This window comes from Heterocephalus glaber, unplaced genomic scaffold (assembly GCF_053883595.1).
Source record: "Heterocephalus glaber isolate CG9 unplaced genomic scaffold, H.glaber_assembly_v1.0 deba00001773, whole genome shotgun sequence".
Classification (NCBI taxonomy): domain Eukaryota; kingdom Metazoa; phylum Chordata; class Mammalia; order Rodentia; family Bathyergidae; genus Heterocephalus; species Heterocephalus glaber.
The window spans coordinates 5,188,351-5,216,316 of NW_028258463.1; the positions used below are offsets into that span (position 1 = coordinate 5,188,351).

Consider the following 27,966-nt stretch of genomic DNA (forward strand, 5'->3'; position numbering starts at 1 on the left):
CAGATGAACCACACTGTACAGGTGGTTGAAGGCTTTATTAGGAATTTGCATCTCATTGTCTAACCAACAAGAAGCCATCATAGGGTTATTGAGGAGAGCCTTGAATGACAGTCAATGACTTTTGGATGTTGCTTTGTGCATAGTTGTAGATCTTTAAAGAATTTTAAGGAATACAAGGAAAGACATGAGTAGAATGTTGCTTTAACAGTGAAATCTTTATAATGAGATGGGTATAAAGAAAACATATTCTTTTAAGATCATGATTCACAGTGTATTTATCATTGTTACTAAATTCTTTTGTTATGAAATTTTATTTTTTCATAGAAATGTTTTTATATTTTCTTTATTAATATCTACTTGTATTACATTAAATTTTTTTTAAAAAGAAAGCAGCAAGGAGCATGGAGGAAAGAATCTAGTTATTACATAGTTCTAAGTGGCTATTAAAGTGATTATTTAATTTCTAGGTGCCTGTGTGTAGAATCTGTTGCATAAACAATGTAAACATATAGGAAAGAAAGAGAACTATAACAGAAGTAAAATAAATGTCTAAATTCCATGGATATTGGAGCTATGTATCTGTTAGGATTAGTTTAAATTGTGATTGACACAAAACCAAATAACATAAAGCAGTGGTGGCAAATCTATGGCACACATGTCACTTGTTTTTCTTTTAAGACAAAACATGTTAATGTATGAGTTGTTTTGTCTAAACTAAAACCCCTCAGTATCTCAGTATTCAGGTTTAATTACAGTGTTGTCACTTTGCCATAAATAAGTGGGCTTTATGTTGCAATTTGGGCATTTGTCTCTAACATGTTCGTCATCACTGCAGAGGTTTATTTCCCTCTTGTAAATTTAGGCAGTACAAGGTTACCAACTTCCTCTATCTGGTTTTTAGAAATGAGGTTTTTACTTCACGGTTCAGTATGACTTCTTGAGGGCCAGTGATCACATCCACATTCCAACTTGCTATAAGGAGTGAAGAAAAGCATATCATTTCTCTTTAACATATACCAGAGGTCTTACGCACTCCCCTAACACCTTGCTTGCAGAACCTAGTCATATATCTACATGTAACTACAAATGAGGAAGAGAAAGGTAGATTTTATTCTGAAAAGCCATGTCCCTTACAAAACACCAGAGGTGTGTTAGCTACAAGGGCAAAACACAGTTAGAGTCATGATATTCTGGAAAATAGTAATATAGGCATTTAGTGGGCAGCAATGAAAAATTCATATGACGAATATCCATGTAACCGTTCTTGTTAAAATAATAGTGAGGTGGATGGAACCATCAGGTCTCCAAGTAAAGCTCACCAGATCACTCAAGTTCCAGATTTTTCTTTGGTGTTATTTGTTTATAAAATGGCCCCCTAGGTTGGTTTGTCTGCACAGTCCAGGCATGCTCATAGTTCACCGACTTCATCATTTATAAGTATGCGATAGCACCTGACACGCAGTGCATGCTCAGCAAGTACTGAGTGGCCCAGAGTTTCAATGAAGGACAACACGAAGCTGAGCTGGTGGTACATTAAATATAAATGCATAAAATTATCCTGGCCCTTCCAAAAGGTTTGTACATGGCCTTATGTCCCACCACAGCTAATTGATTCCAATATGCAACTTTCCTTTTCCATAGGCACCAGAATTTATCTGGACTTTTTCTCTGTAAAGAATACAGGGTTCCTGTGTGAGTTCTCTGACTCTGTTGTTTTTCTGCTTTAAGTCTCATGTTCGCAAAGTTTCTTCAGTGACCCACCTGGACTCACAAATGTGACAAGTAAGTGTCCTTCTGAGGCTCCTCAACTGTCCCTCAATCAACCAAGACTATCTCTTAGGTGGCTCAGAATTTTCAGGATAGAGCGCTTCTTCAAGCCAGGATTCATGTACTGCCTCTCTCTCTCTCTCTCTCTCTCTCTCTCTCTCCCCCCCCCCACCCCCGCTTTCCACCAGAATCAAGTCAAATTGAGGCCTAGCTTCTATTTCTTTTTTCTGAGAAATGCTTTACTGTTTTTCTTCTTACCAGTTTCCCTTTCTTCCTCTGGTTGTACCATCCACTCTCCAACCCCAGAGCCAAAAATCAAGGAGATACAGTACTGGGTGCTATATATATTTATATGTATCTATATATATATATATTTATATGCATATATAATGTCTATATGCATATAAATGAAAACTACTGAAGATATACTTAATCCTTTCAACATTCCTTCAGTTATTTATTTCCATTTTTCAAATAAGGATATTGAAGTGTTTGGGGTTTTTAAATGCTATTTTATCTGTTTTCTTATTTTAATTGAACCTTCAAATGATGAGATAATTTGCCCAAAGTGTGGCAGTGAAGAGTAAACTTGGATTCAACTCCATCTTGCCATCTTTCATCTTAGTTTCCATTGTTTCATACTGTCTATCAAAACAGAGCAATAGTTCTGCTTGATTTAACTCTTTGCATTTGATTTAGCCTTGCTGAAATCAAGCTTTAAAAAAAGATATAAGATGTTAGCCTCATCCAGATCTGCTAGCTGTGATCAAAAGTTTTGTATGGCATGCAGTTAATCCCTCAATTGACTATGTCATTGATTTTTTGAATTATCAATAGCTTTGTTCAATTGTAGTTTTGAAATGGGTTTCTTATCAGCGCCCTTTTAGTATTTTTGAGTACAGCACACACACATTCTCTTTATTGCTGTGATTTATAAGAGACTGAGTGAACTTAGGCATAGACTTGAACTCTTGGAGTCAGAAGTTTCATCCATCTGTTTAAAACATTAAGAGGCTCTACCAACAAATGGAGCTGTAATATTGATAGAGCATACACCCAGGCCTGATTCCAAGATGACAAATAATAGTAAAAAATAGAATATGAAATGTGACCTGATTGATGAAATGTTCATCTCATGAATTTTTGACAGAGAGAATCATCCATTAGCTAGACTAATAATTCTTCTTGATTAGTTGCTTATGTGTCAGAAGCAAAAGTCATTTTTAAATGGATTAGCATTAATCTATCAGTATTTATTTGTTTTGAGGGAACCCCACATTTTCCTTTCAGAAATAAAGGAAAATTACTTACCTTACTGTGGTAGTGCAGATTGTTACAACATCTCTTACAAAGTACAGTAATTTAACATATACACTTATGTCCCTTGACCCTTATTTTAGTGTCAGGGTTTTAAAGAAAGATTCTAAAAAAGGAGCAGTAAGGGAAACGTGGGATTTCAAAAGTTCATTGCAGTAATCAAACCACTGAACAGCCTATAGGAAGGAAATCATGGTAAATTATGCATTTCTACTAACAGGACTTTTATGTGCACAGAGTCATTTGTAGCAAAACAGATGCCCCTGGAGATCATAATGTTAAGTGAAATAAATCAGACACACAAGCTTAAATATCACATGGCTTTCTTATATGAGAAACATGAAATATGAATAAATATGGAAGTAGGGAGATAGATCTTTTCCAAATGGGGAGGAGATGAGAGTTAGAGAGAGGAGGGAGAGATGGGAAGGGAAAAGAGATGAAAAAAAGAATTGAAATGTGTTATGTACATTTACTAACTCCACACAAGGAATGTAATTATTATGTAATACAAACATGCACTAATAAAAAAATAAAAACTGAGCAAAGAAAAGAAAGAAGAATAGGAAAACACCTCAGAAAGTGTTTACTAATAGAAACAAACAATAAAATTATAGCTACACTCTTATAATTTGATAGATTTGAGATAATCTTTTTGTCCAGTTTCCATTGTGTACCACTAATGCTGTTTGAATTACACACTTCCAAAATTCCAAGGACTATTTATCATGAAAATTAATTCAGGAAAATAGTGGAGAGCAGTCTGAGAGTGGATATTACTATAAGACATGAGAACTGGAGTTTTATATATCTTTCCATCTTACTTTTATTAAACAAATATTTATTGGAAACTGGTGTATCTATTATTATATGTGTTGTATTGTGGTATAGTTTTTAAGTTAGCCTGAAAACAGGCGTATAAGATAAAAAAACAAATTAAACATATATGAGGGAACTTTTGTGGCCACGTCAGCTAACCATAATGTGGGATCTCTCTATGGGATCCTGGTACAGAAACTAGACCTTAGGTTAAAAACATAGGAAATGGGAATCAAGTATGGACTTGATTCCCATTAATAATATTGCATCACTCATTATGACATGTGCACCATACTAACATAGGGTGTCAATAATAGGAGAGCATGTGTATGGGAACTGAGAACTAACTTTGTAATTTTTCTATAAATATTGTAAGTAAAATATGTGTATACGTACAGAGAGAGAGAGATAGACAAAGACAATGAAAGAGAAGAGGAGGGAAAGAGAAGTGAAGAACAGGAAAATAAGACATGGTACAAGACATGGTACCAGACAACTATTTTTCTCCTCTTTTTATTAGTGCATATTTGTAGAATATACTGATTGCAATTAGCACGGGGAGTTGGTACATGTGCATCTTAATTCTTTTCTCACTCTTTTCTTTAATCCTTTATTCTTCCCCTCTCTCCCTGATCCTTCCAATGCTTGGTCCACTTCTCATTTGCAGAGGCTCTGTTTCCATCATTTTTCCTTTCCATTCAAATCTTTCGTTTCCATCCTCTTTTCTCTCTCCCGCCTCCTTCAATCTTTTCCTGCCCATCTCTTTGAAAAAGATCTCCCTACTTCCTATTTATCTATTTTCTATTTCATTCTCTATTCTTATTGGCTTCTTTCTCTTAATCACATTTTGGGTTTTTTCCCTTTTATTCAACCCCTAAATATTGAATATCTGAGAGTTATATTCTGAGTTTCTTTTGTTTTCTCTACACATTTTTACATTCTGCTTCGTGACTGCTTCTAAGTTTATGGTTTTATATATCATCAATGCATCAAACAGCCATAGATGTTTACCTCATCATGGCTTCTCTTCAAAACCTATTTTGCAACCACTGCATACTTTCTCTCCCTATGATTTCTCAGTGCCATCTCAAATGCAACTCTTAGCTTCATTTCCAGCTTCAAAGTCACCTCCCCAGCCTCTTTAGTCATTGTAACAACCATCAACATCCAGTCAGGGTCTAGGCTAAAAAAGGTAAAGATTATCATTGAAACAAGGCCTTTCACTTTCCTCATCTGGTTCATAAGCATGGCCTACTTACACTTCCTCTAAAACAGTGATCCCTGACCTTTTTGGCACTGTGGAACAGTTTCGTGGAAGACAATTTTTCCCCAGTTTTGGGGTCTGAGCATGGCTTGCAGATGATTTAAGTGCATTATCTTTGCTGTGCACTTTATTTATACTATTACTGCATCATAATATATAATGAGATAATTATACAACTCACCATAATGAATAATCAGGAGGAAATCCGAGCTTGCTTTCCTGCAACTAAATGGTCCCATCTGGGGTGAAAAGAGACAGTGACACTGAAAGTGTGTTGTATATGTCTGGTCTACTTCCTAATCTGCTCTGTAGAAAACTCTGCTTCACAAGGATGAGATGTTGGAAAGTGAAGCAGATATTTCAGTGCTTTTGTGGCAATCAAGATATTCTACCTTGTCTTTAATACAGATTTATGGAAATTGAAATTGTCTCAAATGCCTTTTAAGGCCACCATCATTTGTAATCTTTAGCAGTTTATCCTCTTCTAGCAAGGACAGAGTCTATTCACCTGGCTTATTCACAAATGTGTGACAGATCCATCCATTCCCAATTCAGGGGTCTTATGTGATTGTGAAATAGTGCTCAAACTCTTGAAAACTGAGACAGGTGATCATGCACCAACCGGGAGAAAGAAGGCCCTGGCTCAGTGTCTTTCAAAATATCTGTTAATGTGTAAAACATGTCAATAATCCCAATGTTCACTCATCACCCCCATAATCCTACTTTGGCTTTGAATGTAGACACTTTAACTGTTTACTAGAACACAGTTGTTCTCTCCTAAAGTGACAGCTTGAATTCACTGAGCAAGTTGAATATGCCACACATGCAAGCAAGTTTTATGATTCATCCCGTGTCACTGAAATGTGCTGCCAGTGGTAACTGTTTTTCTAAAAGAAATCTCTGAAGCATCTCTTGTAACTCAAAAATTCTAGTGATTTTTCTTTAGATAGTGATTTATCTTTAGAAAGCTACCTCACTTCTATGTAAGAGAAGACATGTGTGCTCTGTATCCATCTCCCCACAGAGGTGTTCAAAAAGATGTCCATTAAGAGCATGGACTTTAATGTGACTGATAATTTTAATCATAGTTTGCAAAATGTCATGAAGTTCAGTGACAATTTTGGCTAGCCATCATTTCTCTATGGGTTACACAGTGTGTAGACTCACATTCAAACGTAGCCTCTTTTAGGGGAAGTGGGAGGGGAAGGGGAAAGGAAAGAAGGGAAAGGAAAAATTATGAGAAAAGGAAAAACTGGAAACAAAGCTTTTGTAAATAGGGAAGGGTGGAGGGGGTGAAGGGAGGTCAGGGAATGGGGAAAATTAAGAACCAAGATACATCATGTATAGATACAAGCACTCAATGATAAATGTAAACATATTATATACCTAAAATATAGCAATAAAAGAATTTAAGCAAAAAAAAAAAAAGTAACCACTTTGATCCAAGTTGTGAAACCAGAAAACTCTCCAGTTATTGCAGTCAATTCACCCATGCCCTATATCAACACAAAATAACTAATTCAGTTTTCCTGATATGTAATTATTCAAAGATAGAATAGTTCTGCAGCTGTACTGTGTTTTGGCAATGAGTGCACATAACATATCCCCTGCACATATCCCCTTCTGAAAAATATACCACATAAAAGAAGCATTGTCTTATTGTCAACATTGGTGAACTAAATAACTCAGTAACATTTGTTTTTAACTCATTTTTGATAGAATTATCTTGTAGGATTACCAAAACTGATTGAGACAAGTGTGTAGTGCAGGAAAGAGGTAAAGTGAGAAGAAAGTGGTAAATAAAGTAATGGGCAGGCCATGCATAGACTAAAATAAGTGCAAGATTCTGACTTAAAGCCTATCACCAGATTCAGGTGTACAATTGAAGTATATCAATGTACTTACCATTATAAAGCCTCCCACCAGGAGCAGCTTAGTTGTCACTTACCACTCACTAACAGGTTTTTCCTATCTATCTACAAGTAGTTGACTTATTATGGTCTCTATGCAGTCAAACCTCTGTACTAATGTTAATCAGTATTTGCAGCCACTCCCCAGTGCCAGCGCCACTATCTCAGCTTCACCTCAGATCATCAGGTGTTAGATTATCATAAGGAATGCACAATCCAAAGCTCTCACATGTGCAGTTCAGAGTAAGGTTCATGCTCCTATGAGAATCTAATTCCCACACTGATCTGACAGGAGGTGCTGCTCAGGTTGTAATGCAAGCAATGAGGAACATCTGTAAGTACAGATAAAGCTTCACTTGCTTCCCATCACTTCCCTCCTGCTATGTAACCTGGATCCTAAGAGGCCACACTCTGGTACTAGTCAATGGCCCAGGGTGTGGGGAGCCCCATTCCATAGCATCTGGTGTTCAGTCTTCACCAACACCACCCTAGTTGAAGCTGCCATAATTTTACTGCTGGTGACTACCTACATTATCGACCCTTGATTAGAACCTCTCTCCCCCTCTATCATCTATGGCTCACTCATAATTTCCACTTTCATACTTCTGGAAAAAGCCAAGCTCCTTCTTGCCTACCTAGCATCTTTGAACCCACTTGAAATACTGTCACCGTTGGTTGTCATGAGCCTAGATATTTTTGATATTCACATTTCTGATTGTGTCACAATCTGAATGCTATCAAAGTCACACAATTTAATATGTTTTTCTAGTTACTCTCTATTACCTTGCCCTCTCCAACTATACCGCAGAGTAGTTTCTGTATCAAATATTTTCCTTATATTTTAATTCTAGGTTGCTTTGTGTCTTTCTCCTCCAGGAGAACGTAACTTCTTGGAGAAAACAAACTTCGTTCATGTCCTTAGAGTTTAGAACACTACCTGACAATCACAAGTACTCAGTGAACGCTGAAGTAATGAGAGTGAGAAAAGAGGAAGAGTCATTATTCCTCCATTTCCCAAAATTCAGAAAAGTGAGAGATTACAGTAGATGTGAAGCGATTAACAGAGGTTTCTTGAAAAGAGAGACGCTCTGAGAAAAGAGTAAGACAAGTCAAGAGGCAATAAAGAAAGAGGCAATTCTGAAAAGGGAAAAGTAATGCAAGGTGTAAGAGAGTAATAAATATGGCATTTTTGAGGCCACTAGGTAGAGATAATAAATTTTCAAAATTTGCAAAATTGTGAAAAATGAGATTGGAATATGTGGAACATCCAAATTTTAGAAGTTTTAGAATGCCAGGGTGCTAATCAGGCATGTTACAGGCTTGCCTGTTGTTGATTTTCAACTATAGCTACCCTGGAGCCTCATAACCATGATCTCATGATAGGCCTTATAGGTAAACCAATGCAGGCTGCCCCCCCATCAGTCATCTAATTATAATTTTGACATCAGCTTGCTTGAGTCTTGTCCAGTGGTCAAGGTGATTCCAGATTCCATCATCCCTTCTTTTCTGCTTGGAGAAATCACTTTGTCACACAGTCTGTCCGATCCTTGATGAAAGTTCTGTCTAGATTTTATTGTAAGAGGGGTCACAAAGGGTGAAGGAATAGAAACGAGCTTCATCCTTGTCTTACCAATTTAGGAAAAGAGGGGCAAAGATGTAAACAGTCTCAAGTATGGCATTTTCTCTTTTGCTTTTAAATGAAACACATTTCATAGAATAAAAGTGGGTTTGCCATGACTTTGATTTTCCCAGGCAGGTTGTCAGCTCCTGGTGCTTCTCCATCTGTCAAGCAGGATGGATCTATCAACCAACTTGAAAAGACTTCTGTGCACATTTCCACTGACCACAAACACAGGCATCACACCAACAAGTCTTTGGATGTGGACTAAAACCCCCAAGGATTGTGACAGCTGGATTCCAAGTGTGTATGACAGACAACTTCACTACAGCACTATTCATGCATTCACCTAAATTTTATTGGGCACTTGTATACCAAGCTTTGCATAAATAATAGGATTTTTAAATGAGTTACATACTGTAGCCTTAAGAAGGTTATAATTTAATCTGAAAGAATGATATAGAAACAGATAAAATGTGGGGCACTATCTAAATGCTAAAACATACATGAGCACGTAATCTTGAGTATACACAGAGGAAAGAAAGACCTAGCAGGTAGTGTAAAAGCCAAGCACCTGAGGAAGGGCATTATCCCAGGCAGTCCAATGGGTGCCGTGCGGTGCAGTGGAGCAGTCATTACGTTTCCTATGGTGATCCAAGCTCTTCTCACCTCTCCTGCAGCTCACTTAGGAAGCCACTAAAGGGAAAACTGTGATTTCCTGGGGATATGGTTCTTTCTAGCATGCATCCAAGGTTAGAAGGATTTTTCTTTTGCCTTCTAACATCTGATTTTCTCCTACTCATTAGACTCAGTGATTTCTTCTTTGAATTAACTCTTTCAGAAAAGAGAAGCAATATCTTAAGGAAAGAACTGCTCAGGTTTCTTACTACCACACTAAAACCAAGTAGCCATAGCAATGAATGCCTGGTCCATATATTTGGCTCCATCTTTCCTAGTCATGGACCATCGAACGCAGGTGTAATTGTACTGGCCTAGAGCCTGGAAGCTCAGTTGTGCAATGTGCATGCTTAGGATGCTTCAGGCTTGGTATGTTTTAATCGAAAGTAGAGTTTTGAGGAAAAGCAACCTCCTTTCCTCCACTGATCCCTTTGTGAGGGCTCCTTTCTTGTCCTTTTATCCCCAATACTGGGAATTGAGCCCAGGGCCTTCCCACCACCGAGCTACACCTCTAGCCCTTTTTATATGTTTTATTTTGAGACAAGGTCTCTGAATCGCTAAGTTGCCCAGGCTGGCCTTGAACTCATGATCCTTCCACCTCAGCCTTCCAGAGTGTTGATATTCCAGGTGCATGCCACCGCCACACCTGGATCCTCCCTTCTGTCTTACACCACTTCCTCCCCGACTATACCTCTGTACTCTCAGCTGTTGCTCTTGAGTTTTGGCAAGAGACCCAAATAGATTCCACATGGAAGTATTTTACCATTGTGTTTTCTCTGAGCCTTAGTTAAATTGCTTTCTCTGTCTACAACTAATGATAGACATTGGAAAGTGAATGTTTAAATAGAGAAGAGTTGGAAAATTCAACCTCAAAATGGTGTGAAAACATTCACGTGTGAAAATAAAATTACTTTATCTAGGAAACATTTGAGATTCCAGAGTTATCCAGAAATATGCTTTATACACCCGTAGAAAGAATAGAAGGAGTTCAAGGAATCACTCACATCCCTTTTGACTGGTCTGGAAAACCCAGCTTAGGAGTGTGGGCCATTTTTATACGACACCCTTCAACTTTGCTTGTTTAGCCTGATGGAAACCAGGTGGGGAAAAACACATTGAATTTTAGTTCTACAAAAGGTTTAGTATGACATTGATTTCTGCAGGCCATATTGATCAGATATCATATACATATAATTATAAACCTACATATTACACAGCTCTTTCTGACTTTCCATAAGTAGCTCACTTCTAATCATGCAAGAAGCAGAGCTATGTAACAAAACCTCTTTCTAGGCCTAAAACAGGAGTCTTCCCTGGCCTGCAAGCCAGATTCAGCCTTCAGTCTGGTTCTGTAAATAAAAATCGCATCAGCACAGAGCCATGCCCTATTACCTATTGCATTACCTAGTACCAATTTATTACCTATTGCATATGGTGCTTTTGTACTCCAATAGCAAAGCTGAGCAGTTAGCACAAAGGTGGTATGACTTTCAAAGGCAAAAATGTTTAGTATCTGTTCTTTTACAGAAAAAAAGTTTGCTGACTCCTGTAAGTGTCCTTCCTTCTATGGTGCCCCTGTTTTCTCATCTGTACATAAAAGAGATTAGAGCCACGAGCATTGATCTCTTTCAGAATCCTGAGGTTCTGAGTTTTCTTTTGAAACCCCTAAGATCTCAAACTGCCACAATGAAAAAAGGAGAATAAAATTGAAATATGTTTTGCCTTCCTATGTATATCCCCTCATCTGGCAGCGAAGACAGCTTTTATTGTCAACACAAGCTTTTTGATTAGACACCTGGATTCTTCCCCAGGGGCTGGTTGCACATTAAGTAAAGAAATTCCAATCCCTAGGCAAAGAGAAGCAGAGAACACTAGAAACTTAGGCTGCTCTCTGTTCACCTGTTTGCTCTCAGGAATTCTCAATCAGCTCTGCACTCACTGGAAATCAGATGTAAACAACAACGAAACGACTGGAGGACCTGGCAGAAGGCATTAAATTTGGTGTCCTGAATCTCTAGGTGCTCCATCTAAATCAGCCTCTTATAGGACTGTGACAGTGACAGAACTCTAAAGAAGGTGCCTTTTAAACGCACTATCCTGTCTTTCTAAATGCCAAACAGTGTGAATCCAGACTGGGCGTCCAGGGAGCTTGGGAAGCATCATACACAAAGCACCTTCATTTCCTTCCACGTCAGCTTGCAACACTCACAGCTTGTAATTGGCAGACATCACGTGGGCTCTTCTCAGGCTGGTTGATGGGGGGGGGGGAATTCGGTCCTTCACAAGGCACAGAGAAAGATAACAGGAGTCCTGCGGTTTCACCCTCGCAACTGGCTTTGTTCAGATGGCCTGATTGTCTTGTCACCTGCTAAAATCTGACATCATTCCACTTCTTGATGTGAAAGCTAAACAGTGATTGGGGATGATGGAAGTGAAAAGTTTTCCAACTTGCTGTGTGGAGAGAAGATTTCTGTGACCTTTTTTTTCCGTTGCAACACTCTTAATTATCCAGGGGCTTCTTTTTCTTCTCCCTTTAAAATGATGTTTCTCAAACTGACATTTTGGTCAGACGGATAGTTCTTCCTTATAAGTGTGTTTGTGTGCAGGTGTGTGTGTACGTGCACACAAGTGTCAAGTGTGTATGTGCATATGCAAAAGAGAAAGGCAGAATATGAATGCATTTAAAAATCTGAAACCCGACTCATTTTACTCGGGATTTTATCAACGTTAGCTCTCCCTTTTTGACATTGTGATGTCAATTATCTTTCCGTTCTCATTTTTCCACACTGCCTCACCCCTTCTGATCACCTGCTCTGATCAAGCCTGCAACTCCTTCCTTTCATTGTCCAATGCATTGTGCCCCTTGATATGTGGACATATAAATTTTATTGTAAATGTTTCTGGGGGATATTTTGGAAATTAGGGCTCTCAAGATTGTTATGATGAAAGCAGTTACAATTAGGATCAACTGAAAGGGACAGAGATGCTATATGCTCTGCAATACATTAAACAACTCCAAAAAATGATAAATCTTCCTATGACCTAGCAAACATTCAAGTAGTGAAAGACTGTTTTATTTATCTGAAACTACAAACTACACTTTGCCTATGAACACAAAGCATTGCTTTCAAAGTTTTAATATACCCCATTCTTCAACAATTCAAATACTGCATAAATCAAGAGAAGGTAGTATTTTATTTTGTTCTGAACTTTGACAACAGTTGCTTTCTGTTTTGGAAAATCACAGCACTGAGAGCAATACTACTCACTGATTCTGAAATCTCCAGGATAATACAATGGTGTTATTTGTACCAGTTTCAATTTGGTTTCTGACTCCTTCATTTCATCTCCTAGTGCATCATGCCCATTGACATGTTGACACACATATTTTATTGTAAATTGTGTTCCTTGCATATCTCCTTTATATTACAATTAAAGCATTGCATTCATTGTATTGGTTTTTCTGAAATTATGTGTCTAAATTAGCAGTCAACAACTTTTTCTTCAGTAAAGAGTCAAAGAAAAAACGTTTTAAACTCTATAGACCAAATGGTTTTTGTTGTACCTATTTGGCTCTGCGATTGTCATGTGAAGGTATCTATAGGCAATATATTTTTTAAATGGGCATACATACCAACAAAAATTTTACTTATGGAGCCCACCTGGAATCCTAGCACTCTGGAAGTTTGAGGCAGGAGAGTCACAGGCCCAAGCCCAGTTCAAGCAATTTAGCAACTTAGCAAGACTCTGTCTCAAAATAAAAAAGGCCAGCATGTAGCTCAATGCAAAGGCAATGGATTCAATACCCAGTAACACACACATACACACACACACACACACACACAAATTGTACACATTGAAATTTGAATTTCACATAATTTTCACGTGTCATAAGATATTATTTTTCTGTGATTTTTTTCAACCACTTCAAAATATAAAACTCTTCCTAGCTCTTGGGCTATATAAATCTAGGCAATGGGCTATATTTGGCTAGACCAGGCACTAGTTTACTAATCTCTGTTCTTGCATATCATGCTCAAATTTTACACATTGAAACATGTATTATTTTAAATCTCATCTATTTATCCTTTATAGTTTAGTTAATGCACCATGTTAAGTTTTTGAAATGATGTTTATAAATACTGTAAACAATGGTTTTTGTAAATAATTAGATAAAAGGTTTTACATTAAATTAAAAATTTTTGAGTATTGCCATATCTATATGTGAAATAAGAACAAAAGGAGTAGTTTCTCCAACAGCTGGCTGTGAGAATGAAGCTAAAGCTGTATTTATTGCTGACCTTGTGTCTTGGCAGGGAGCAATCCTGTTTGCTTAAAGTTGGGTGGGTCTGATAAAACTGTGAAGTTTCTGTGATAAGGAAAATGAACCCTGGTTAGGTGCTGTTCCCAGAAAAAGGCTTTCAGGCTTGGAGAACTTTACCTCTTTCCAGGCAAGGAACATGCTCCATGACCGGCAGTGTTGGTCTCAAGCTTAGTTTCATGAAATATCAGCGTTTAGTTTTGATTTGTTTTGTTTGGGGTAGATTGTACTGTCTGGAAATTTAATCTGTCAGGGTGAGCATTCCAGAGTGTTTCAAAACAAGGCTCTTAGGTCCTAATGCACAATGTCACCTCTGGGCAGAGGAATTTCTAAACCTGCTCATGGCTTGCTCAATCACTGACCTCCTCGGGGGAACTCAGCAGGAGGAGAAGGAAAGTGAATTATGCAGTGTCAAAGCCCAGGGAAAACATTCTGAACCCTTTGTGAACTCTAATGAATTTCATTCAACCCCAGAGAGATGTCCTTCCTTCAGTCACTTGTTGAAACTGCAACTACATAATTCTTGATCTGGTTTCTCAACTTGGCCACACCTAAAGGCCTCCTGACTGATTTCAAATCTCCAGGTCTTTCTCTGTTACTATAAATTCCCAGCATCTCAGCTGAACTTCCCATTTGGCTTCCTGGCTGAGCAGAATCTTTCCAGGCTCTGCTTTGAAGTCACTTCCTCCTCTGCCTGTGCCCTGCCCTAGAGCACAGCACTGGCTTTCAACTCCACTATCTCAGGGCCTCCCTCAAGGGCAGCAGAAACCTCTCAACTCTCCCCATACAACATGGGGAGTCGGAACACTAGGAAATCCAGTGTACTTTAATACATACATTGCCTAGATTTGTGCTGCACACCTTGAAGGGTGACAGCTTTTTAGACAGAGCCTTACCTAGGTTCTTGGTCCCTCTTCCGCTTGTTTCTGATATTCCCTAACCCAGTTTTCATTTCCAAGAGTGAATTTCCTTTTAATCTTATGTCACAAACTCTCCTTCAGTGACATAGCTACATGCATGGGGTCTTAGTGTCACAGGCAGAGAAAAATATCTTCTCCACACTAAGGAAGGATACTTGGAGCTAAGCAATGTAAGCTCATCTGCAAGTTAAGGGAATTTAGCAAATCCTTTCTTTATAAAAATCCTTGTCCTGAAGCTAACATCTTGTTCCCAACCTCCAACTCAGAATGATGAGTTTCCTAGCTGGGACTTTGACAAGAAAGATTGAAAAATAGTTTTAAAGAAGGAAATTAAGTGAAGGTGTATTCATGAGCTTTCCCATCACTGAGACACAATATCTGACACAACTTGAAGGAATTAGGCTTAATTTAACTCATAATTTTAGGTGATTTGGTACATGGTCAGCAGGCTCTGAGGCTGGAACTTCGTGGCAGAAGGGTATGGTGGAACAAAACTGCTTACTTTATGGAGGACAGGAAGTCAAGCAGGGGAATGATGCCAGACAGGAAAGGTTGAGGGGCCAAATATAGTACTCACGGTTATACCTCTCTAACCCACCCAAACACATCCAGGAATGTGCTTTACTAATCTGCTAGGTGTTTCTTAATCCGATGAAGTTGACATATCAGAATTAATGATCAAAGAAGGCTTACATTAGCTATATACATGCCAAATTACAATTAATGTCGATTCTACCTTATTTTTCTCCAATGTGACTGGGAACAGAATTATGAGTGCAGCTTAATTAATAAAGGCATAAACTCAGTTTTACATGCCATTTATACTTTGAGGTATACATGCCCACCTGAATTGAAGGATTATTTTGAGGTCATGTCAGTATGACCTTACAGATCCCTATGATATTTCACAGCATCTCAAGTCCTCTATCCTTTATTCCTATATATCAAAAGGCCCCAGAATGCTTATTTATGTTCTGGATTTCATTTTCTGGGGACCTGAAGAAAGGTACACCCTTAAGCCTTGTAGGTTGGCTCTAGTTCCCAGGTTCTCTAAACACAAGGGCTCTGTACCTATTTAGGATTTTCACCTGGTAATTTCCCTTTCCTTCTCAAATCCAGCAGGATGTGCGGGTGTGCGCTTGCATGAGTGTGTGTATGTATGTTGAAGATAAGAAAAAACAGTCAGACAAGTACTGGGGGAATTAAATATATAATCACTGTTTCCCTCTCATCAAAATATCCAAGTGGTTTTTTTTTATTTTTTGGCATTACTGTGACTAATGCCAGGGCCTTTGCACAAGCTACATCCCCAGCCCTTTTTAATTTTTATTTATTATTTTGAGACAGAGTCTTGCTAAGTCATTAAGTGGCCCAGCCTGGGCTTGAACTTGTGATCTTCCTGTCTCAGTCTCCCAATGCTGCGATCACAGCCAAGTACTTTTAATAAAAATTTAAGACAATATATTTATATAATAATTTATTTTTTTTAAAAGGGGAGAAAAAAGGAGGATTGCTGACATAATATGGCTTTAAGGGAGAAAATGATTATTTTATGGATATTTATCCTTCTTCCTTAGACAACCAGGACCCAGTGTTTCCAGACAATCATCTTAGTCTCTTTTCTCTTTTGCTCTTTATTTAGCTCAACAAAACTCACCAAAAATCCATGAAGGCTGGTGGGCATACAAGGAGGTGGTCCAAGGCAGCTTTGTTCCAGGTAAACACACATTTATTGTTATTTACTTTATTTTTAAAAGAACAATTGTGTCCTTAAACATATTTAAGTGGATGTGAATGCTAACCACCCTGATTTGATCATTTCACATTGTATACATATATTGATTCATTACATTATATGAAATATAATGCATAAAATGCATAATTAATATGAAAGCTCATTTTGGTGAAAGATAATTTATCTCTGGGATTTTGTACTTGCTGTATGACATAAACTCTCTTGTAAAAGGCAATGGAGGCTAACTTATATTGGATGAATACTCCAGCAAGAGAAATTATTTTTCTAAAAACAAGTGACAACTTAACCAGGGCACATTTTTTTCCATCTCAGCTAGCAACATACAAGGCCTTCCATGCACAGGAAATAGTCTCAGAGAGAGGGAATGAAAGATTGGGGGCTGAAGTTCTGTCTGCTGACATTTTGTTAAACGAGGAAGGACTGTTTCTTAACATTAAGGAAACAGGAAATATGGAAAGACTGACTGTGGCAGTGAAGCTTGCTGGGATACCTGCTGTCACTGATGTCACTTCAGGAGCACCAATGGTCAGGACTCAGAAGATCGGGCCAAACACCAGTTAAAAATAACAGGCAAAGTAGCTTCGGACAGCATGGGCTCACAGGACAGAGAACCAGAGTCAGGATGGAGCCAGAAACACACCATAGCTTTGGTTTAGAATCAAGGTGGGTGATCTTTGCCTTCTCCTACCTCTCTTACCCTCAGAGTGGTCTCATCCTCCTAGTACTCCAATGGGAAGAGAGCCAGGGGAAAGAGCAAGAATGCTAAAGAAAAGGTGGAAAGGAAGGCTGGAGGAAGGTCTTTTACCTGATTGGACCAGTGAAGGTCACAAACCAGGCTGCCCAGAGGAGTCAATGTATGAGCCCCACTCAGGCCCTGAGAACAGAGGGCCAGTGGCATAGCTGGAGTCTCTGTAAGTGATGGCAGTAGATAGAGCAGTGCCCTAGCTCACCTGGATCATTTGGGCTCTGTGTCTTTCGTTTTCATTGTTTTCCTCTCGAATCTACTGCATGAGTTATTCAAAGCTCAGCAATTTACCAAACCCCTCTGAACAACTCTGTTCTCATTTGTTATCAGGCAATAATAGGCCTTCATAGAACTTTCCCACAGGAGGAAGATAGTCCTGATGAGGCAGTGAGTAACCCAGGAAAAAGCCAGCTAGCTGCCAAATAGCCTCAGAGATCAACATATTACCTGGATAAATTTACTATGGCACATCAAGTCTTTGGCACTGTCCACATAGAAACTGGACTAGATTAATTCACTCAGAAATGACCAGGTTAATAATAATAATCTTAAAATAATACAATCAACATAAGCTTTATTCATATGAAATTATATAAATTCATGGCATTTGATATTATAATTGGGGAATATCCTTCCAACAGATAGAATGTTTATATGTTTTGCCTCTGGGGAATCTGCTTTCCATGTGCAAGGTGTCCTGGAAATTAAATTTCTACTTATACTATTGTACCTCATGAGTGTGGAATTAGAGTACCAGAGCATTCTTTTGTAGTAACCAAAATGCCCATAAATAACTGTCAATGGTCACTGCAAGATTTTACTCCTCTTTCCTACATTTTTTGATGTTTTTCTTCTGTCATCATTCTTTTCTTATATATGATCTATTCTGAGTTGGCTGCTGCCTTAGTTAACCACAGGAAATAATTTGTATCTTTTCTTTTGATGTTGATTTAAGTTCAAGAGTTTAAATTTCCCTTGTTTTCAGCTAAGCCTGGTTGGCATAGCAATTGTGAATCAGTTACTTCAACAGAGTTTGTATTGTACAAAAACACATGAGCTCTATAGCAAAAGCAAATGAAAGTTTAACTTGGCTTGAGACTATCCCACTGTGGTGAGTTCAATCGTATTAATGGAATACTTACCAGGTACAGATCATCATGTTTGGGGCCAATAAAGAGACAGTTGATACCTGATTCTTATTCAAAGTGAACTCATAATCTAAAGAAGAAGATACACTGTGAACTCATGACTCAGGATAACAGGCCTCCAATAGGGTTGATACAACATGTTGCCATGGGTAATTTTATGTGTCCGTTTGGTAGACCTGCTACCCAGTTATTTGATTGAACATGTCTGATTGTTGCTGTGCATGTATTTTTCTTAGATGAGATATTATTAAATCAGTAGGCTTTGAGTAAAGCAAATCATCTTCCATAATGTGACTGGACCTCAATGAATAAGTTGAGAAAAAAAAAAAAAACTCAGGTCCTCTGAGGAAGAGGGAATTCTGTATCCAGAAATCTTTGCGCTCAAGAGGAAATATCAACTCGTCTTACGGCTTCCATCCTTACACACTACTCTGCAGATTTTGGATTTACAATCTCCAAAATAATGACCCAATGAAAATATCTCTCTGTCTCTCTCTCTTCCTTTCTCTCTCTCTCTCTCTTTCTGTTGTTTCTGTTTCTCAGGAGATTTGACTAATACACTAATACAGATATGAATATGCTCTAAGCACTTCCATCCATGAATGTTATGAGGGGAAGTCTCCTGAATATACCTGGGGACAAAACCATACTAAAGATGACAGAGTAGAAATTTATACAGTCCTTATCTTTCATGGCCTACTTGAGTGTTGACTTAACCATAGAGCTGCATCAACCATGATTTTGTTCTGTGAAATTACAGTCCTCTTAGGGTTTGAGCCATTGCATTTCAGGGTCTGTTTACTTGCATCTCAAAGCATTCTTTCCAATTCATAGATCTCAATACAGGGCTGAGGAGGAGATGGAAGTTAGAACTAGGTCTTGACAACACTCAGGATTACTCAAAGTAGAGATGGAGAAGAATGAGAGGAATATGGGACAGCACAGGGTGAGAGGGGTGACAGTGCACCTTGGGTCTGAGGTGTGGTGGACTTTTCTCCCTCCTTAGGAGGCTGGGCACAGGGAGGAACATGATGGAAGGGGAGCCAGAGGGGTTGGGGGAAGCCAGCTTTTGAAGCTCTTTATGTTCAATGCTCAGGAGTCTAGACATCATCCCTTCAAATGCAGGGAAATTATAAGACATCCACAGTCAAAAGTGCATTTTGGAAAGCTTGCCATGGGCACAATGATGGGAATATACTACTATTCAAATGAGGATAATGCAGGCAAAAAGATCAACGAGGTGGGTACTTTTTCATTGTCCAGGTAAGGGATGACAGACTTCTAAAATAAGACTATAAAACCAAGAATAGTGGGTTAGTCATGTTACTGAAGAATTAGCATAAAGACTTCTTAGTAACGTTTAAAGTGTATCTATAAAAAAACCCAAGAAACTATATATATATATATATATATATATCACATACATATAGCCCATTCAAAATTATATATTTATCACATTTAAAGAATATTTATGCCAAATACTATATATTCAAGTCCAATTTATCCAAAGCAGTAGGAAAATAAGGCATTCTCTCTAGAAGATACACTGTGCTAAGGACTGGGATTGCAAAAAGAAATGACTTCTATCTCCTTGGGCCTTACCATATAGTGGGAAATTTAGTTGCTAAGAATATAAACAGCCCCCTTGAACCCCTAGTATTTGCTTCATGTGGTAATGTTTGAAAGGGAAGTTTCCATCCCCCTATTCAGACTAGAATAACACAGTTGAGGAATGCTTTCCATTTAAAGGATTGAATGAGGGTATATATTTTTATGATCTTATACAGCCCTTCAGCTGGCAAAGCCTTTTTTAAATCCTCTCACCTCCAAAGGATCATTCCAAGCTCACTGGACCTGAACACCTTGGCTCATTTATCCATCACCTGCTTTAAGCATGCCCATAGTTGGTCAAGGGTGAATGACATCCCAGAGGAGGTTCACTGTGTCCTCAAGGAGCTGAGCATAGTGGGGAAGAGATAGTACTATCTATTATCGTACAGTTTTCTGAGATTCACACAGAGGGTGTTTGGAAGTCACCAAATCCAAAAATATAGCAGGGCACCTGAGGGGAAGACAACTCAGTCAGACTCTCCTGGGGACAAAGATACGAAGTGGAATTTCAGAAAGGGAAACAAACTGGCCAAAGGGCCAGACACATGGAAGGGAGATGCTCTCAGCAGGCCAAGAAGAGCTCAAGGACTGAAGGCTGAGTGAGACAGCAAGTGCTGATTAGGGAGTGATGTATCAACTTGGAGTCTAGATTTTTCTCTGAAGGCACTGAGGAGCCAAGGGAGGGATGAAGACTATTACAGGTTTCAAGTGAGAAAAGAGGGTGGCGTGAGCTAGGATGTGAGCAGCGAGAATCCTGGGGAGGGGCCCAAGTTGGATAGAACTTCAGCTCCTCCCCCTACCTACCACTGCAGGGAGTAAATTGCATAGAGCAGGGGTTCTGAGATTGTTAAATTGACTTGGAACAGAACAAAGAGGAATTGTCCACCTTTATGAAAGAAAAAGACAGAAACAAAAGCCTGACTTTGGAGACAGCTGTTCCTCTGCCTTGAAACTATGTCTATAATAATAAATAATAATTATTATTGTAATAACCATCATCAACATCCTCAACGAAAACAGCAGTACAAACTGCAGTGAATTCTACTAAGGGAAAGCACTTGGAATTTTGAAGTCCGGCACACATAATCTGGAGATTGGGAAGGGAGTCCTCGTGGAAGCCACAGAAACTAACAGTGGAGACTATGATGGACAGTAATAAGTGGCCTTAGGGAACCATTCCAGGCAGAAAACTGAGCCCGAGTAATGGCCCACAGGAAAGCATGGGCAAGATGCATACAAGAAACCGGACTAAGATCAGTAGCCAGAGAATTAAGTGACAAAGTCAAAGTGGTTCAAGACGGGTTGGTTGGGAGCCAGCTCAGGGAAGGTCTTGTGAATTACATTTATGTTTGAATAGAGATCCCAGGAATAATAAAAGGAGTGTGAACAGTTACAAAGTAGGATTGGAAAATATGGGGAAACTGTAAAACCAAAAATGGTATTAGAGTAAAAGACACTAACTCCCATCAAAATACTTCCCTTTGCTTCAAACACACCTATCCCACCGCTCTTGCCACTCTCTGAAGCAGTTCTGAAGTCCCTTTATGTGAGTGTTTTTAGTTGCTCTGTCATAGCTGCCTTGATGTCCTGAGTTGATTCCAAATGTTTACCTGTCATGATTACTTTGACTTTGAAGAACAGGCAGAATTCGCATGGTACCAAATACAGTGACTAAGGTGGATGAGGACGTATTGTAATGTTTTTACAAGCCTGCCTTTCTGTTGGATGGCATTGACAACAACATTCAACATATTCTTTGTCATACTTGGTAAAGACATTCACAGAAAAGGATTTCCAGAACTGCTTCAGAAAATGGCAGGAGGGGCCAGGGATTTAGCTCAGTGGTGCTGCGTCTGCCTCACAAGCACAAAGTGCTGAGTTCGATCCCAGTAGCCAAAAAAGAAGGAAAGAAAGAAAGAAAGAAAGAAAGAAAGAAAGAAAGAAAGAAAGAAAGAAAGAAAGGAAAAGAAAAGAAAAGAAAAGAAAAGAAAGAGAGAGAGAGAAAGGAAGGAAGGAAGGAAGGAAGAGAAAGGGCAAAATAATGAGATGCACTTGACGTGAGGGGGAGTTTACCGAGCGGGAATAATGACAACGTGTCTTTCACCGTAATAAATTTACTTACTCTGGAACTAGCAGGGGATCATGATACTGAGTCCCTAGGCCATCTGAGCAATTAGGAGAGGAACTCATAGCTGCCATTTATGATCAGGACTTGGTCTAACAGACTGCATTGGTTTGCCAGCCGGAAATTGTTCACCCAGGCCAGTAAACTCTCCCAGCACATTATTTCCCACCCTTTCGTTGTTGAGTAGATTTTTAACTCTTAAGATTTTTAGAAGATGAATGTACTATGCCCAATTACCTGCTGCTGAACATCAAAGTCTAATTAACTTTGTTTTTCAAAATGACCAATTTTCTTTTCTTAAAAGTCTCATGCTATGTAGGCATCAGGAATGAGTGCATGAGCTCTTTTCTACTCAGCCATCCTATGAAGAAAGCAAGCCATATAAGGGTAGGTTCTTTGCTGCTCTAGAATGGTCTCCTTAGAGTCCTGTGTGCCCCTTGTTCCTCCGTGAAGCAAAGAGTTCCTGTACTGGTTTTCTATTACTGCATAACAATTACCACTTCTTTAGCAGCTCAAAATGACACACAGTAGTTATCTCACTGTGTGAGTGAGTCAGGGCTCTGGGCACAGATTAGCTAGAGCTCTACTAGGAGTCTCACAAAGCACAAAAGCAGCCAGTCTGACCCATGTCTTTCTGGATCCTAGTTCACGCAGGTTCTCAGCAGAATTCAGCTCCTATGGCTGTAGAACTAAAGGTCTTGGCAACTTCAGGCTACTTCTTCTCCATAATTAGTTCACAATATGGCTATTTCCTTTTCAAAGCAAAAGGGAAAGTATTCCTCTTCCTTTGAATCTCTCTCTTCTGGAAAGTTCTAGACGTTCTTTAAAGATCAAACCTATTCACAATAATACCACATTTGCTTCACCCAAACTCAACTGACTAAGAATATTATTTACATCTGCAGCATTTCTTCATCTTTGCCAGTTAAAGTAACCTAATTATAGGAGTGAAAACTCAGCAGACTTAAAAATCTCATCCATCCTCAAGGGGGTATATTCTAGGACATGGAAATCCTGAGGCCAGTTTAGAATATGACCAACCACAGTGTCTTGCAGAAGACGACAAAAGTCCTCCAAAGTGCTCAATCCAACTCCATCACAGAGTGGCATTTGAAGACGAAGCAGACATTGTCCAGAGATAACATCTTCAAATCATGAAGTGGGAAATAATATTTTGGGGATGGGATCATTGTTCTTCTTGTCTTTACTTGAAGAGTATCTGCAGAAAACCAAAGCTATTTCTCTACCCCACCCCACCCCACACTTCCCTGCTAATGTTCTCATATTTATAACAAATGTAGGTGATGCGGAGAGGCAAGGATTTTATACAAAGCTTCAGAGTTTGGTTTGGGCAACTTGTTGAAAAGTGGAGCTGCTCACTGGTGCAGGGACAAAGGAAAGAAGCAATGACTGAGTGGTGCGTGCAGAAGCTATCTCAGAGACTCATCCAGATGCTGCCCCGGTTGGCTCTTGCAGCCATTTCCTCCTGCTCTCTTCTCCTTTGCCAGAATATAGCATTAATGATCAGTAGGATCCTCACCCCCACCTGAAACAATCTTTATTACCTACATTCCTGTCTGCATTCTGGTCTCCTGAACTCTGATAGAAGTGCCCATCAAGCTCTGCTTAAAATCTACTGGGCTTTCTTTAGCCCACTTTTCCAAACATTTCCAAACTTCTCCCACAAACCATTTCCAAAAGTTTCTGAACCACATGGTCAGAGATAGTGACAAGAAAAATCCCACTTCTCTTGTAACACTTTTCTGTATTGGTTGGCTTTTCCTTGCTGCTACAAAATGCCTGACAGACAAAACTTAAAGGAAGGAATAGTCTATTTGGGTTCACAGTTCCAGAGGCTTCAGTCCGTGGTTGGCTGGATCCACAGCAGAAACATCACTGTGAAGGAGGATAGCAGAGGAAAGCTCACCTCATGACAACCAGAAGCAAAGAGCAGAGGAAGAGCCAGAGAAGTAGGGGTCAGGAACCAAGGTCCAGCCCCCATGATCCACCCAGACACACTCAGAAATGTGTTTTATTAATCTCTTGTGCATCTGTCAAGCCAATCAAGTTGACATTAAAGATTAATCATCACATTGTTGTCAAAAATTACCACAAATGTAATAGCTAGAAACAGTACAATTTTGAAGGTTGGAAGTCTTATAATCAAGATATCAAAGGGGCTGCATACATTCTAGGAGCTGTGAGGAGAATCTGTTTTATTGCCTTTCCTACTTTCAAGAGGCCACTTGTTTCTTGGCTCATAGGTCCTTCCACTCACCTCCAGCCTCTGCTTGCATTACATCCCCTTCTGACTCTGATCCTCCTGCCTCTCACTTGTAAGAACCTATGTGGTTGCATTTAGCTCATCTAGATAATCTAGCATGACCTTTCCACCTCAAGATCCTTAAACACATCACCAATGTCTCTTTTGCCACTTCAAGTAACACATTTGCAGGTTTTGAGGACTGGGAAAATTTGGGGAAATTCTATTGTTCCTTCTCCTACAGTCATGTCATCTGCACTTCTCATGGAAGCATAATGACTTAGCAATGAATGTCTTATTTTATAGTTGTCAAAACACCTTCACTGATATTTTTCATTCAAACCAAATCACATTTGTACTATTATTCTTCTAAATGAAAAAAAACAACAAATTAAGTCAAGTGAAATTATTGACTAGGTTTGCCGTGCAGGTCTGGCAACTTACCTCAGATCCAATGCTCTTCCCGTTGCACATAGGTTAATGAGATCACCAGAAGTTAATCTTGGATAGAATACAGTTCTGTTCCACTTTCCTTCTAGTAAAAAATCTAACTAAACAACAGACCCCTCCAAAAAAGACACCTATTTGAGATTAATCAATTCAAAGTCTTCAATGTAAATCCATGTTCTGTCCAGACATGTCCTCACATTTAAATATTATCCTTACATTTTAGAAAGCTTTTCTGGTTGTCACCTTTTCAAATAAAATTTTAATTCTGAAATAATTTATGATTTACAGAAAAGTTGCAAAGGCGATACAGGGAATTCCCCTAATGTTAACATCTTACATAGCGTGCACTGCGTATTTCTCACCATTTGGAAACCAACCTGAATACATTACTGTTAACTAAATTCCAGATTGTTTTTTGATATATCTGTAGTTCTAATAAAGTTCTTTTTATGTTTTGTGATCTAGTTTGTGTGACCACATTGCATTAAGCCATTCACTCCTTAGTCTCTTGGGGTTATGACAACTTCTCAATCTTTCCTTGTTATGTCTTAGATAGTTCTGAGGTATACCAGTCAGGTGTTTTATAGAATGTCCCCCACTTTGGGTTTGCTTGATGCCATTCTCATCATGAGACTGTGGTTTGGGGGAAAGTTCCATAGAGGTAAAATGTCATTTTCATTACCGCCCATCAGGAAGTACATGTTTTCAACACATGTTGTGTCTCATTGTAGAATAAGACAAGCAGGTTTTCTTCTCACCGGTCAGCAGACATGGAATTTCCAGCAAGGCTGGGGAGTTATCCATGGTGATGGTGGTGGAACAGAAGAATGTTGAGGCTGGTCATAGAACATAGGGTATTTTACAAACCAGACTATGTTCCAAATCCCCTTCTGATGTTGTACTTTATGTCATCAATTTGTTTGCTAACCAAGGATACGTGAACTATTTTGCTTGAGATTAGAGTTGCATTTTAATTTCTTCCCAGATAGCACTTAGCATTTTAAAAAGCCTGGTGGCATACTGATTGGTCTCACAAATCACTGTCTCTCTTGAAAGTGGTCAGCTTAAATAAGAGCTGTGTGAGTCCTTTTAATTATCATATTTTCTTGGGCAGAGAGACACACCAATATTTTGTTCCCTGAACTGTGTTTTGTTGTTAGCAATTTTCTTCTTTCATTGGATCATAGTAGCAACAAGGATTACTGAAAAATGGTCACTGATTTGCCTTTTTTTCTAACCAAACATGAAATCCTACACAGGTCACCTAGTATGTTAAGATCTTGATTTTCTCACATAAAGATAAGGGTACTGGACTACCATTTTTAAGGATCCATTCCAGGTTCAATATTCTCAGAATTTGCATCGTTTCTCGGCCTTTTGGCTAAGATCATGTGTAATATTCTGAGAATTTACTAATATCATATAAGTTTGGTTTGGGAGATATTAGCAGCATTAAGAAATAGAGTATTGATTTCATTCACAGGATGATTTTATGTTTTCATTATTGGTATTTGGAAATGGAATTAGTGTTATGTCTTTACATTTCTGATCTAAGAGGAGGCAAGTAGAACTTAATGGGCGTATTCTCAAATTAGGATAGTGATATTACACTGATTCACTCTCAATTATAAATAATTTTAATTATGATTCTTCCCAGAAATTGAATGAATATTGTTCAGAATTTACTCTGAACAAGATGCCTCACTAGATACCGGGAAGACAAATAAAATAAACTACAGCTTCTGATGTGAAGAACTCAAAGCTGAGTTTAGAGACAGATATGTAAATCGAGAGTTATGTTTAGCCTGCTTAGGGATGTGAGACAGGTATGGCACAATCCATTGGATACACAAAGGAAAAGCAACTTAGTGTACCTTTGGGGTCAGAGAAGACTTCACAGATGAAGGCTTCTGTTCAGATAGTATTTAAAAGATCTGAAGGAATCTTCCGGGTAGACAAGATGAAAACAAGCCTTGCTAGTGGATTAAACATAATGGAATCTGAACTACTACTATATAACAGATCCCAAACTTTTTGTGAACAATAAGCACTTCTATTTATCATTTCATCTGTGACAGTCCCTATGATTACCACCCATCAGTGCTATAGAATGCAAAATGCACTGAACTCAGAAGTTCATGCTTTGAGTCCCACTCCGTCATGCACCCACTCTGTGATGTTTGGAAATGACTGATCCTCTCAGAGCCTTAGTTTACTCATTTGTAAACTGAGTATGGTAAGACTTGTGCCTCAAATATTTGTGTAAAATAAATTGTGTGTTAGACCTAATTATGCCTTACAGACTACAAATGTGTACTGCAGTATTATATTTTTGTTACTATAGTTTTGCATTATACTACTTAATGTTGCATGGAGGAGACCTGCTCAGATTTACCACTACTCTGAATCCCTAATAGATTCTTCTAATCCAGGGAAGCACTGTAAGCCTTTTAGATACATGTTAACTACAACACACTGCACACCAATATACAGCTTCAGCGCACGTGTAGTTCAGCACAGACAGGGTTTGTTTGGGTCAGGTGGTGTTATGGCTTGGGTTTAGATGTCGCCCAAGAGCCTCATGCTTTTCCAGAGGTGGCTGAATGTAGACTGTGTGACTGACTCATGTTAGGATTAGGCCTGAAGGCACTGGGATCAAGGGAGTGAGTGCTACTCACCCTAAGTAGTCTGAATAAGATAAAAGGGGCAGGAAGACACTGGTAAGGCCCTCTTGTTACCTTTGCTACTGGGTGGGTGCCATGTTGTTTCTCCTCTGCAATGCCTATTTGTCATCCCTGCCTTGGAGCTAGCCAATTTTGGACAAACCCCTATGAACTGTAAGCCAAATAAACCCCTTCATCTCTAACTTTGAGTGTCAGGTATTTTGTCTCACCAAGGAGAGAAAAGTAACTAACACAGGTTTCGAGCATCCGAAGGGAGCACTCCTGTTGGGTGGGCTTCTGCACCTGTCCTTCTTACAGTTGCATTACTTTATTGAATCAGACACTAATCCCTGGCCAGTCAACTCAGGTGACTTTAGCTGATCAGCCACCTGGGCTATCCTTCTGGAGCTTCTGGGCATATCCGGCCATTGTACTCAGGTAGGCACCATGGAAACGGACTGTGCTCGGTGTGAGCAGAAACACTCACTATCTATAAAGAATTAATAATGATAATGGAAGCCATGGAAAGCTTTATCTACTTTTTATTATCTCCATGCACTGAAAAGTCTGACATTTATGGTGATAAAAATA

The 27,966-nt window shown here is 38.9% G+C and overlaps 1 protein-coding gene across 1 annotated transcript in view; it reads left to right on the forward strand.

The window, feature by feature from the left end:
* Ca10 (carbonic anhydrase 10 (inactive)) overlaps positions 1-27,966 on the forward strand; it is a 508,909-nt gene that overhangs the window by 71,458 nt on the left and 409,485 nt on the right. The window contains exon 2 of the mRNA XM_013077742.3: positions 16,257-16,331. Within this exon, the coding sequence (XP_012933196.1) occupies positions 16,257-16,331 (75 nt within the window). The remainder of the gene's footprint in view (positions 1-16,256; positions 16,332-27,966) is intronic.